The 14,929-nt window shown below is 33.8% G+C and overlaps 1 protein-coding gene across 3 annotated transcripts in view; it reads right to left on the bottom strand.

Annotated features, from left to right (window-relative positions):
* Window positions 1-14,929, bottom strand: part of MON2 (MON2 homolog, regulator of endosome-to-Golgi trafficking) — a 126,676-nt gene that overhangs the window by 50,753 nt on the left and 60,994 nt on the right. For all 3 annotated transcript variants that reach the window (XM_059936395.1, XM_059936396.1, XM_059936397.1), the window contains 9 exons: window positions 14,784-14,896; window positions 14,335-14,439; window positions 13,895-13,975; window positions 13,743-13,816; window positions 13,563-13,653; window positions 5,295-5,396; window positions 4,019-4,129; window positions 2,359-2,534; window positions 364-526 (listed from right to left, as the gene is read on the bottom strand). In XM_059936395.1, the coding sequence (XP_059792378.1) occupies window positions 364-526; window positions 2,359-2,534; window positions 4,019-4,129; window positions 5,295-5,396; window positions 13,563-13,653; window positions 13,743-13,816; window positions 13,895-13,975; window positions 14,335-14,439; window positions 14,784-14,896 (1,016 nt within the window). The remainder of the gene's footprint in view (window positions 1-363; window positions 527-2,358; window positions 2,535-4,018; window positions 4,130-5,294; window positions 5,397-13,562; window positions 13,654-13,742; window positions 13,817-13,894; window positions 13,976-14,334; window positions 14,440-14,783; window positions 14,897-14,929) is intronic.

Raw genomic sequence — 14,929 nt, 5'->3', positions numbered from 1 at the left:
TAATAAGAACCTGCTGTATAAAAAAATAAATAAAATTAAATTTAAAAAGAAATCAATTACCGTTCACAGCAGAGTCAACTGAATATTTCTCTTGTATGTACAATTATTTTACTAAATCCTCCCATAACAAACCTTACAAAAGCCAAATTTCAGCTCAATATATCAAAATTATTCCAAATACTCTGCTTTTAAATAATTATTTCTTAAATGATATTATTTAACCCTTCATACAAGGTATTAGTTTGGTACTTAAAAGTCATTTAAATGACTCTTATAGAGTCAAAAGCATAGCATTAGCTTGGCATTCACTCTCAATTGCAAACAGTGATTTCTAGATTATATAAGGAAGGCAATGATACTTACCAATAAACCTATTGAAGTTAAACTAATATTAAGTTCTTGGTTATGAAGTCCAAAGCTACCTGCAACATCTACAACTATCTGCAGGCAAGTGCAAGGCATTGTTGGTAGAAAATCTGTCACAACCAACTGAAGACACTGGAATGCAGTTCGTATCAAGGATTCTCTGAAAATACAGAAGAAAAGAAATTTATACTCATGTATTTAACAGAAATGCAAGGAAAAATACATACCTTACAATAATCCAAAGTAAAATTTTATTTTAAAATTCGAACAAGAAAATCTTCTCTAACATAGATCATAGAGTACTTCAACATTTACATAAATGTAAAAAAAGATATGCTTACTTAAAAATAATTAACAAATAAAAATAAAGAAAGTAGCTCACAGGAATAAGAAATAAAAGCAGTAAACTAAAAAAAAAGAAACTATGTACTAATGCCATATTATTTCTATCTTGCATCAACTAGTCAAACAAAACACAGACATTGAATGAAAAAGGGAAATTGGATACAGCTACTTTCTCACCACTGTACCCTCAATATCTAGCATGGTGCCTAGCACAGGAGAATACACACAATTCACTCACTGAATGAAAATGAGTTCCTTATTCTTTTATATCTATACGATATTTTATTTAAAATTCTACACCTAGTCTGTAAAAGTAAAGAGTAATTTTGTATTTCAAATGAAGACAATAAGAAGTATATGGTTTTGGAGAAAAATTCTGGTGGTGAAAAAAAATAATAAAAACATTAAAATAGCTAACACATTGAGCATTTACTATATCGTGTACTTTCTAAGTATTTTACATGTATTAATTAATTTCATCCTTACAACACACTCTATTTTATAACTGTTCGGATGATCTAGGCTTTGGCTGATATCTTTCCACTTTAATCATCTCGTATTTTATAGTATATAAGGAAATTTGTTATTACAAATAAATAAGAAAAATTAATTTTCCACAGGAGTCTCAAGCATTTCAATCATGTAAAACTCCTAAACTAGTCATCAAAACAAGACGAGTCCTGCCACAGAATTACAGACAAATATATCCAAATGTTTGCTAAATCTCGCCACTGCAAGGTACTACGTTAAATTAAACAAGTCCATACATTTCCTCCAATTGTGCTCTTCCTTCTGTATTCCCTATTTAGTTAATAATACCACCACCCACTAAGCTGCCTAAGTCACAAATCTTGGAGTCATCCCTGATTCTGTTTGCTATTTCTGCCTTCACCCCAACAGTCAACCTATTAAGTAGCTCAAATCCGTCTCCTCCTATTTCTAGAGAGTGCTGCAGGATTTCCCATTTATCCCTCCATGCTACTGACATAATGAGGTATCTCAAACACATAACAAATCACATCATTCCTCTGCTTAAAATCCTAAAATTCCTCCCAAACGTACTGAGGATAAGTCCAAATAATTTATAAAGGCATATAAGGTCCTTTATAGTTTTGACTCTGCCCCACTCCACAGGCATATACCCCTCCCACTGGAGTTCTTCTATTCTTTTGCAGCATAACAAACTACTCTGTTACTAGGACCCTAGGCCTTGCTCCTTTTCCACAGGTTTCTACTTTCAGAGCAGGAACTATTTATCCATGTAATCAGACTAACTAGCAAGTATAGTATATGTAGAGGGGTCAAACACTAAATGCTCATTTACATCTTACCAAATTGTTTACCAAAAGGAAACTCAACCTTTGGATGTGTTTCAAAGTTTGTTAGATTGATGCATTTTTCTTATTGTTAAGTAAGAACCTTGTATTCATGTATAAATGGCAAAGAAACAGCAATTTTTCCATCCTTCCAAAACAAACATGAGCCCTAAGAATTCCCTATAGCCACTTGAAGGTAGGGTAAGAAAAACTATTCTAGATCTTAAACTTAAGCAGGAAGGGCATACATAAAAAATTAACCATCATCCCAAGATTTTAGGAGGGATTCCCTTTCCCTATCACTTTTTGGATGTTAATTTTAAACACTTACCCTTGATCATTTCTGATTGCTCCCATAACTCCAAGCACTAATGGCCATCCAGGCCCAAGACTGTCTCCCTGACTCTGCAGAATCTGCAACACACATTCTAATTGCTTGAGTCGGATATCTGGATGGTTAACACTGGACATCTCCTTTAATGGGTTCAGTAAAAGCAACTGCAGCCTCTGAAAAGGACGCAAGAAGCTAATTAGAAAGAGAAGTCCCAGAACATGGAAAAGCTCTGCTATTGCCTTTCAAGTTTAAATTCACCTCCACTCAGACTGCAATGGTAAAGAGAATTTTTTTAGTAAAATAAACATTGGAAAAGATTTCTCTAACAGTAATCATTAGGATTATTTTGGCATCTATGTCTTTTTTTTAATAAGAGAAAATGAAAATCAATCTTTAAGATGCTACATTTCAGGATAAATAGGGAGTGATCTTATGTTAAAAGGTATTAATTATAGACCCATATATAAATGAATCTCACTAAAGGAAATATATCTATATATACCCAGCTCTATTTGGAGAGAAGAAAACAATTCCCAATTTCTAAAATTACCTTTCATTTACTCTATTAATGCATACCCCATGTATTGAAATTTAAAAGTCTCAGTACTCCTAAAAATGAACAAGTACAGTAGACAAAGATGACATAAAACCACAAAATGTTTTTACTGTTGCAAAGTGAAAAAAACACTTTGTTCTATTCTTTTCAGCATTTGAAAGCACTTGCTTCATTTTTAATTTTTTTCTCTCCAGGGATTCATTTGGTTCACTGACTGAACAAACATTTATTAAGCTCTCACCATATGCCAGGTATTAAGCTGGATGCTGAGGATATATACACAAACAGGGCTTTTGTTACAAAAAAACTTAAATTGTAGTAGGAAAAAAATATGAAATCACTAAAATGAAAGCTCTATAAAAATGATCTTCTCTGTCCTGTTCATCATTCTATTCCCAGGCAGCTAAAATACTGCCTGGCATAGCATGCACTCAGTATTATTTGTTGAGGAAACTTGTAGACTGTAACTACATACAATACAGTAAGATAACAGGGCAATGGGAAGGGCTGTTAAATGCCTCATTCCTACTCAACCTTCAAATCATAAAACTCTGGTGTACCTTTTAGAAACTGTATAAGATATATGTGAATGATTATGGGAGTCAGGACAAAGGATTCATGACAAAAGTAAACTCTGAAAGTATAAAATAACCTTTAAAAGTATTTAAAAATAAAAATCTATTTCATTGTGCTTTCCTCTTCTGCCACTTGTTTCTCCCAACGTAAGGGTAATGAGTGGGAAAAATAAAAATAGAGACAGGTAAGGACCAAAGGAAAAGAGGCTAATAAAGTATGGCCCCAAAATGAAGCCTTGGCACTTCATGAAGAGGGAAACTTCTAGACCGGGAGACCAATTCTAGGTAATTTATTAACTTAGTTCAGTGTTATTAACAAGAAAAATTTTTAATACAGATAATCCTAAAAATCTAGACATATCAACCTTCTGTAAGAGATCCATGGCCGACAAATAAAATAGAATATTAAGCAATAAGATCCACTTTTAGACTATCATCTATTTGATAAATTAAGAAAAGTTACACATGGGAGAGGATGATCTTACATTAAGTACTTTTAAAAAAGAGATAAGTTTTTTTTTTTTACCTGGTTTTGTGAAAGTGGAGGATCATGGTTAAATGTTAATCCTGCTTTAATAAGTGAAGTTAAAGCTTCTGCTCCCCATTCTCTCATTCGAGAGTTTGGATGCTGGCACACCTAAGGGTACACATGTAGAAAAAAAATTAATATTTAATTTGTATACTGAACTATGCATCTCACATCAGTTTGAGAAAAGAAAAATTAAAACATCACATTTTCTATTCTTTCATATTTAAAAAAAATTTTTTTTTAATTTAAAAAAATTATATCAAATGTGCATCAATATTTAAAAAATTATATCAAATATGCATCAATAAAGGTTGAAGAATATACGAAAATATCCAAAAGCTTACCTTCTGAATAAGAGGCAAGAGGAAGCAATAGAGAGACAGAAGATAAAAAATGAAACTAAACAAGTCACAGAAAAGAAAGGATTTCATAAAGGTAAATGATGTCATCAGAATAAACAAAAGCAGCAGATACTCAGGTTCCTAATCAGGTCTATCTTCATAATCAAACACTGAGCTAAAATTTGAAAAACTTTTTTGCCATTTGATGAGAATACCATAATGAAGAAATCTGCATATATTCTTTAAAAGCTCATAAAAGTAATCCCAATAAAATGGAGAGAAAAAAAGAAAGAAAAGACAAGCACATTTTTTTCCTATGAGGAATAATACCTTTCTCAGATTACTAAAATAATGTGAAACAATCACAGCAACCTAAACCTAAACTGCACATAAACATGTATTCCATAGAAGCAGCTGTTATTAAGAAGCAGCTAATTCTTCAGATTCACCCCAGTCTGAATACAAGAGAATAGAAATCCAAATAAAATTCCCTGGCACTATCTATAATTAGTGATACCAAATAGATTTTTTTCCCTTTGTAGAAGAGCCACCTCATAATCACAGGAAAGGCTGTAAAGGAGCAGTGTTTAGTACGAAGTCTCAGTGCTAACTGCCTTGAAGTTTCAGAACTAGCTGAAGGTGAGGGGATAAAAAGATTATATAATAAAAGAAAGGGGTCCCAAGCTATCAGCTGAAGGAGACTTCAGAGATTTCATTGATATATCATCCACTTTCAGCCAAAAAAGTCAACCTATTCCTTCACCAAAACGATTACTATAAAACTTTAGTCCCTGATAAAATATATAGACAGAAGTACAAGGAAAAAAATGTTAATGCTGATTTTTCTTATGGTTATCCACAATTATTAATTCACTGTGTATGTCTTTATCCTAAACAAAAAGTAAATATAATAATTAAGAAAAAGAGGTTACCTCCAGTAGATGGCCAGTTAGAGGTCTCCATAGAATTTCTATTCGGTGCATGTTAACTAGACCAGTTTCTAACAATTTGGCAACAGCAAAAAGAGATGGTTCCTAGAGAGAAAACATAATACATTTTTATATTATAAGGAGAATCTGAGTATTTCACTTGTAAATGAAACTGAGAATACTGTGAAGAGCATGACTATAATTAATATATGATTAATTCGCAGTAAATAGAACAAAACCTCAGTTATCATAAGACAAGCCTTTCTGCCCACCCTCAAGTAACTAGAATAGCTCCTAATTGGAAAATTTGGTTGGGAAGAGAATGCTTTAGTGGGGAAAGAGTGAAAATTCAAAAATTATACCAGACACACAGAATGGCTAGTCTTCTGACCAGAAGGAAAGAATTTGCCTATGGACTGGATTGTGACTCCCACCCCCCAAACTTCATATGCTGTAACTCTAACCCCCAGTCTGATGGTATATGGAGATAGGGTCTATATAGAGGTAATTCAGGTTAAATGAGATCATAAGGGTGGGGCCCCAACACGATAAGATTAATGTCCTTATAAGAAGAAACACCAAAGAGCTTGTGAGCTCAGGCACACTCCTTTTCCCTCTTCTTCCCCCTTTTCCCTCTCCCTTTCCCTCTCTCCCTGCCATGTGAGGACACAGTGAGAAGGCAGCCATCTTTCAATCCAGGAAGAGCGACCACACCAGAACTGATTATGCTGGCAACCTGATTTTGGACTTCCAGCTTCCAGAACTATGAGAAAATTAATTTCTATAGTTTAAGTTATCCAGTCTACAGTATTTTGTTATGCCAGGCTAAGCTGACTGATATATATTCTTATTAGTGAAGTCTTCAAATGCTCAGGGTTTATGTGTTAATATCAGGAAATATGAAAAACAAAAACAAAAAACAGAAAGGAGGCAACAGAGATCAGGGGAAAGAAGCATGACGTCAAGAAGAGGCAGAGATCAGCGCTGTCAGTTTAGACACTAACAGAAAAGTTGCAGACAGAAGACAAACCCCGTTCCTTAGTCGCTGGCATTTCAACAACAGAAAGGGAGTCAGTGTACCTCATAAATGGCTAAATTAGAGTACCTGGTCCATGTGTTATAAGAACAGTTTCAGTAAAAGGATCAAAGGGCAACTATCTCTAACCCAATATTAATAGAGGTAGTAAAATATACTTAAATGCAAACTAAGCTGACTAAAACCATGAGAATTTTTTGATGAGTGGCTGTGAACCACTTTTGTGAACAAAAGGCAACTGAAATTTTAAAAGCAAATTAAGAGGATAATAGTTTTACAATTTTTAAGGAAAAAGATTTCGTTATTACTCTATACTCAACATTTTTACAGGGCTGATAAAAATCTCTTATGGAAATGAGTGATATTATCTTTCTTTCCTAGTAAAAGCCGTTGAACCAAGTACCCTGGGGTCTAAGACAAATATAGTCAGGTTGACCCTTCCTGCATGTGCTAATGCTGTAGGTACCCTAAAAATTTTTGTGGTAGAAAAATTCACCATTCTAGAGACAATATGATACAGTAGTTAAGACTGATGTCTATGAACTTTTAACATGTCCGTACTACCACTTAATAGCTATGTAACCTTGAATAATTTTTTTTATTGAGGTATAACTGATTTATGATATTAGTTTCAGGTATACAACATAGTGACTCATAATTTTTATAGATTATATTCCATTTATAGTTACTACAAAATATTGGCTATATTCCCTGTGCCATACAATATAACCTTGTTGCTTATTTATTTTATACATAACAGTTTGTACCTCTTAATTCCCTTACCCTATTTGCCCCTTCCTCCTTTCCTCTCCTCACTGGTAACTACTAGTTTGCTTTTTTTTTATTATATTCACTAGTTTTGGGGGGGGGGGTTGTTTTGTTTTGTGTTTTTTTTTTATTCCACATATAGGTGATAAATACAGTATTTGTCTTTCTCTGTCTGACATATTTCACTAAGCATAATACCGTCCAAGTCCATCCATGTTGTTGCAAATTTCATGCTTTTTTAAGGCTACTAATTTTTTTTAATCTATGAAATGGAGATAATAATATACAGAAATGACCTCACGTTAGAAAGTGCCTGGCACATAATAAGTCCTCATAAATGTTGCCTAGTATTACCTCCTCCTTTTCCTCCTTCTTCTTATTCTAATGAGGATACACAGAGGAATCACGTAGCATTTAAAAGAATGTATATGTCCAGACCTCATACCCAAAGATTCTTACATTCATGAAGCCTAGAAAGTGGCCCTGACTTGTGCATTTTTAAAACATACCATACCTGACTTTGATGCACACAAAACTTAGAGCCACAAGTGAAGTGGTTAAGAATGGAGCTCTGGGGCTTCCCTGGTGGTACAGTGGTTAAGAATCTGCCTGCCAATGCAGGGGACACGGGTTCGAGCCCTGGTCCGGGAAGATCACACATGCCACCGAGCAACTAAGCCCATGCACCACAACTACTGAGCCTGCACTCTAGAGCCTGCAAGCCACAACTACTGAGCCTGTGCGCAACAACTACTGAGGCCCGCGCGCCTAGAGCCCGTGCTCCACAACAAGAGAAGCCATCGCAGTGAGAAGTCTGCTCACCGCAACGAAGAGTAGGCCCCGCTCTCCACAACTAGAGAAAAAGCCTGCGTGCAGCAACGAAGGCCCAATGCAGCCAAAAATACAATAAAGAAAATAAATAAATTAAAAAAAAAAAAAAAAGAATGGAGCTCTGGAATGAGACATATGTCGGTTCAAATCCAAGTTCTACCAATTACTAAATAGGTGACCCTAGGCAGGTTATTTAAGCTAGCTTTTTGTTTTGTTTTGTTTTGTTTTTTCCACAAACACACTGTATTTTATTTTTACAAGAGATAAATAGACTGACACCAAGCATTGTACATGGATGACCACAACAAAAGCAACAATGATTGCAATTACCAAACATGAAACACACTCATACTATGTCATAATATTGACATTCAGTCCAGTAATCCTCCACTGTAACAGCTCCTTTACTTTGCAGTGAAAATTGATTTGTATATTCTTTGCCTCTGAGTCCTTGTGGGATTTTTTTTTTTTTTTAAATTCAGACAAAGTCACAAAAATTATACTCATCCTCATCAGTTCACTCAGTCCCATGTAATTAATTTTTTTTTTCATCTTGATCTTTTGTTAGCACTTTTATGAGTTCATCAGTTTTTCATTAGAGTTCTGAAAATGCTTATTCATTCAGTTCAGCAGTACAGTCAGTTACCAGAAACCTGTACTTGTCAGAGTCTTTTCCATGAATTTCTTGAAGATGAAACCCTTTTATAGGAACATATTTGCAAAATCATCAGAGTACACCCAGAACTGTCTGTAAATGACAAAAGACTTAAAAATGACCACGGTTAAAGATTTGATGAAAGTTCATAATAATGCAGTTGACAAGAAAATTAGTTATTTCTGAGATATACATTTTAAAGTAATAACTAGGATTATTACTTATAACATTATACCAGAACATATAAGATTTTTAGAAATTTCATGCAATGTCTGAAACATTTATATTAACATATTTCCATACATATTTCCATACAAATACAAATATAAGATTTTTAGAAATTTCATGTAATGTCTGAAACATTTATATTAACATATTTCCATACAAATAACCCAATGAAAGTTTAGTATTAGTTGTTTTGTTTGTTTTTTTATACTGCAAGTTCTTATTAGGCATCAATTTTATACACATCAGTGTATACATGTCAATCCCAATCGCCCAATTCAGCACACCACCATCCCCACCTCACCGCAGTTTTCCCCCCTTGGTGTCCATATGTCCATTCTCTACATCTGTGTCTCAACTTCTGCCCTGCAAACTGGCTCATCTGTACCATTTTTCTAGGTTCCACATACATGCATTAATATACGATATTTGTTTTTCTCTTTCTGACTTACTTCACTCTGTATGACAGTCTCTAGATCCATCCACGTCTCAACAAATGACTCAATTTCGTTCCTTTTTATGGCTGAGTAATATTCCATTGTATATATGTACCACATCTTCTTTATCCATTCGCCTATCAGTGGGCATTTAGGTTGCTTCCATGACCTGGCTATTGTAAATAGTGCTGCAATGAACATTCGGGTGCATGTGTCTTTTTGAATTACGGTTTTCTCTGGGTATATGCCCAGTAGTGGGATTGCTGGGTCATATGGTAATTCTATTTTTAGTTTTTTAAGGAACCTCCATATTGTTCTCCATACTGGCTGTATCAATTTACATTCCCACCAACAGTGCAAGAGGTTTCCCTTTTCTCCACACCCTCTCCAGCATTTGTTGTTTGTAGATTTTCTGATGATGCCCATTCTAACAGGAGTGAGGTGATACCTCATTGTTGTTTTGATTTGCATTTCTCTAATAATTAGTGATGTTGAGCATCTTTTCATGTGCTTCGTGGCCGTCTGTATGTCTTCTTTGGAGAAATGTCTACTTAGGTCTTCTGCCCATTTTTGGATTGGGGTGTTTGTTTCTTTGATATTGAGCTGAATGAGCTGTTTATATATTTTGGAGATTAATCCTTTGTCCGTTGATTCATTTGCAAATATTTTCTCCCATTCTGAGGGTTGTCTTTTCGTCTTGTTTATGGTTTCCTTTGCTGTGCAAAAGCTTTGAAGTTTCATTAGGTCCCACTTGTTTATTTTTGTTTTTATTTCCATTACTCTAGGAGGTGGATCAAAAAAGATCTTGCTGTGATTTATGTCAAAGAGTGTTCTTCCTATGTTTTCCTCTAAGAGTTTTATAGTGTCCAGTCTTATATTTAGGTCTCTAATCCATTTTGAGTTTATTTTTGTGTATGGTGTTAGGGAGTATTCTAATTTCATTCTTTTACATGTAGCTGTCCAGTTTTCCCAGCACCACTTATTGACGAGACTGTCTTTTCTCCACTGTATATCTTTGCCTCCTTTGTCATAGATTAGTTGACCATAGGTGCATGGGTTAATCTCTGGGCTTTCTATCTTGTTCCATTGATCTATGTTTCTGTTTTTGTGCCAGTACCATATTGTCTTGATTACTGTAGCTTTGTAGTATAGTCTGAAGTCTGGGAGTCTGATTCCTCCAGCTCCATTTTTTTGCCTCAAGACTGCTTTGGCTATTCGGGGTCTTTTGTGTCTCCATACAAATTTTAAGATGATTTGTTCTAGCTCCATAAAAAATGCCATTGGTAATTTGATAGGGATTGCATTGAATCTGTAGATTGCTTTGGGTAGTATACTCATTTTCACAATGTTGATTCTTCCAATCCAAGAACATGGTATATCTCTCCATCTGTTGGTATCATCTTTAATTTCTTTCATCAGTGTCTTATAGTTTTCTGCATACAGGTCTTTTGTCTCCCTAGGTAGGTTTATTCCTAGGTATTTTATTCTTTTTGTTGCAATGGTAAATGGGAGTGTTTCCATAATTTCTCTTTCAGATTTTTCATCATTAGTGTATAGGAATGCAAGAGATTTCTGTGCATTAATTTTGTATCCTGCAACTTTACCATATTCATTAATTAGCTCTAGCAGTTTTCTGGTGGCAGTTTTAGGATTCTCTATGTATAGTATCATGTCATCCGCAAACAGTGACAGTTTTACTTCTTCCTTTCCAATTTGGATTCCTTTTATTTCTTTTTCTTCTCTGATTGCCGTGGCTAGGACTTCCAGAACTATGTTGAATAATAGTGGTGAGAGTGGACATCCTTGTCTCGTTCCTGATCTTAGAGGAAATGCTTTCAGTTTTTCACCATTGAGAATGATGTTTGCTGTGGGTTTGTCATATATGGCCTTTATTATGTTGAGGTAGGTTCCCTCTATGCCCACTTTCTGGAGAGTTTTTATCATAAATGGGTGTTGAGTTTTGTCAGAAGCTTTTTCTGCACCTACTGACGTGATCATATGGTTTTTATTCTTCACTTTGTGGTATCACAATATGGTATCACATTGATTGATTTGCATATATTGAAGAATCCTTGCGTCCCTGGGATAAATCCCACTTAGTTTTATATTTCATCTGTAAAAAGAGGTTACTACTACTGAACCTGACAGAGTTGTCTTAAATGATTAAATAAAAATACGTTAGTACCTGACATACAGTAAACAAAGAATAATAGCTCTTTCATTATTTTTGTTGTTGTTATACTGAGTTTGGTAATATGCCTGCACAAGTATCATCAATATTGCCCCCTTTTACAAAAGAATTTGCAAGCTTTACCATCAGCTACCTCCTCAACACATTAGCACAAATTCCTGAAATGAGGACCAAAAATGAGACGACTGGTCACTTTAAAGCCACACCTAAAGGACAATGATATATACATTTTAATTCCTAAGCTATTTAATTCACTCAGAACAGCTGACATTGATAAACTTTTAAAAAAAGTAAAAAAATACAAATGGTTCTACTTATTTTAACATCTGAACATTTATAAATTTTTATAGAAAGCACAAGTGAATAATAAACTGTTTTACACCTCCATAAAAATAATTTTTATAAAGTTCATACTTGAATACTTCTAAAAACTTTTATTTCCATTCCTTATTCACCACATTACTTTACAAAATTAAATCCTAAAATGGAGAGATGTGACCCCATTCTCAGGGAAGTCATCTCTATTCCAGTGTATCCATTTTCTCAACATCTGTTCCCCCCAAGCCTCCCTGAAATATCACATCTACTCCTACAACTCTATTGAAATTATACTCCTCAAGGTGAACAATAAACTAATAATACTCAAATCTATTTTTTCCTCAATCCTCATTGATCCCGACTTCATGTAACATTTTTCTCTTCTGACTTCCATGAACCTGCCCTTTCATACATATATATCTCCTACCGTTCCTTCAATATTCAGCTCCAATCACAAATTTATCTTGATTAGTTTTAATTCATTTTAGTAAAAATATGTACTAAAAAATCTTATGTAACAAGTCAATAAGGCTTCAGAAAATAGGTCTCATATCACTTAATATCTATACCATTTATTTAGACTCTCTTACCACCTTAACTGCCACTTATCCATGGGCCAAGTGGTTTACATGCTCTTTTAAAGGAGAAATCTTACATTTCCTAGCAGAGTGTCATGTACATAGTAAACATACTGTACTTGTTGAGTGAATACATAAATTCTCAAGCCATTACCATATAAACTTGCTCAGATTTCATTAAGGTACTCTATTAAAAATATTATACTTTTGTGTTAAGAATTAATCTTAAGGATGTAGGATTATTGAAGGTATCAAGAATTTGATTACTTCACTGTATTTCATATTATCCTTGCCTTGATTTGGAGTAAACTATAATATATATTTTCAAATACCTGCATGTTTATGTAATTCTCTACGTGCTTTAATATACAAAACTTTGCCCTAGTAAGATCTTATTGGCTAATCTTTAAATGAATTACATGAGCCAAGATGACAAGCCACAGTACCCAGAATTATAATTAAGGACTAGGCAGACAACATAATTTTGGATCCTACAGTTGGATATTAAATAAACCATAAGCTGCATTCTCTGCTTTTCTAATTATTTTCTGGGTGTCTTCATTTATTTGTAAATGGTCCAAGTACTATATTTATTCATTTTAAAATGTAGAAAGCATTTTATTTTAAATAATTTCTAAGGTATAAATAAACCCAAATATTCCCATGCTTTTCCAAGTTTAACAGAAAATGATATTTTGAGTATACAAAGAAATGTTCTCAAAAGTACTGTTCTATTCATTTAGTCAACAAACAAAGCAAAAGTTTAATTTTCAAGGTAGGGAGAATCATTACCTTCAGAAAGAAATGATTAGCACCTTATTTTCCAACCCAACGAAGGCAAGAGAAACTGAGACATATATTCCTTGATTTAAAACTTGTACTGCCCCAATCATAAGTTGTAGTCATGAGGATTACTGTGACATTTTGTGGAACACATTTATAAATGTGGTATTGAATTATTCTTTATAGAAATATTTTAAATAATATTCAGTACATGAGAGAAATGGACACAATTTAAAATCATAATACATACTGGCACATACCATAAGCCAAAAAATGTCCTCTTCACTCTCCCTTCAACAAATAACAACCATAAATATAAAAACCCAACAGAGCAGGGCTAGCCTACAAGGTATTAGTCCCACTTGTAAAACACTAAGATCATAATGAATACACACCTTATTAAACAAAATAATATACCATATTTAACACAGAAAGGTAGAATATCACACCTTATTATTTCCATAGGCCATATCCATTGCTTCTAGGGATAAGGAACAAAGTGCATTTATTAAATGATGCAATGATACGTCATCAAGATACCTAAAAAAAAAAAGAAGAAATAAGACATTCTGATATAAAATATACAGCTAACAATAACGTTTGTATCAATTAAAAAAACTGACTCTTACTGTGAGCTTTCAAACAATCTTGAAAGTATGTTGGAAATCACTGGCAAGTCTGTCATCACTGCTGTTGTTAGAACCTAAGAGAAGAATAAAATTAAATGTAACATATAAACATTTTGCGAAGTACTAATTGAGTAAGAATGACTAGAGCTTACTGTACTGGGTCCTTCTACAGCTCTCCCAGGTTTCAAGGCACCACCACTACTAGGCTTTAATCCCAGAATCCATACTAGATGCTGTAAAAAAAAAAAAAAAAAAAAAATCAAAACAAAGAAACTTATAAACCTACAAAAATTCCAGTAACTAAAACTAAAATCAGTAGTAGGTATCTAATAACTAAATATAAATTAGTAATTAATATTCATACAAAAGACTTATTACACCAAGCATAGGCAGTAGAACAGGCCATTATAAGAAACATCCCATTGCTTTGTACACTATGAGCCATGTCTTTTTTCTTTTCCTGACTTCTCCTTTTTCATACTTACTGTCTATTCAGGCCTGCCCAAAGCACTGATAGGCAATGGTGAGTTTAACCGTTAGCATTTAGATATTAAAAACAACATTGGCCTCTGACCCAGAGGCTACAACATACCTGTAGAGTTGCCAAGACAAGTTGCCATGATGTTCCAAGAACAGCCCCATGGCAGTGTGACAAGTTAAGTAAAGTCCTCATACACTGGATATTTTTGGAAGTTAGCTATATGAAAAAAGGATATATTTGCAAGAACTGTTATGCATTCTTGAAAATTATAAGCTTATAAAGAAGTATTAACGTATTCAAATTTTTTTACTAAAAAACAAAAATATTAAGAAAATAGGCTTGGATGGTTTTGTACAGAACAAATTCATTTGCTTAAAAGTTGTGTTATCATAGTTGGTTATAATAATGTCACTCCATATTTACCTAGTTTTTCTAAAAGTATCATTCAGATAAAAGTAAGTATAATGATGAATTTTGAGAAACATAAAAAAAGGTACAGAAGATTTCCTTGATAGTTAATTGGTATTAATTGGTTACCAAGAAAAGAAAAAGTACTTTACCATTACTGTCCCTTGAGGCTGGACTGCTAGTGGTTGACCCACTGCCACAACTTGCTGGTGAGATTCACTTGATGGACTGATCATCATAACACTTTGGCCCTGAATGGAATATGCTAGAACACAAAGGAAAACCTAAATAACTAAAA

Source organism: Balaenoptera ricei, chromosome 10, assembly GCF_028023285.1.
Source record: "Balaenoptera ricei isolate mBalRic1 chromosome 10, mBalRic1.hap2, whole genome shotgun sequence".
Classification (NCBI taxonomy): domain Eukaryota; kingdom Metazoa; phylum Chordata; class Mammalia; order Artiodactyla; family Balaenopteridae; genus Balaenoptera; species Balaenoptera ricei.
The sequence above is the reverse complement of the archived record's forward strand: the minus strand, read 5'-3'. Positions and strand labels throughout refer to the sequence as shown.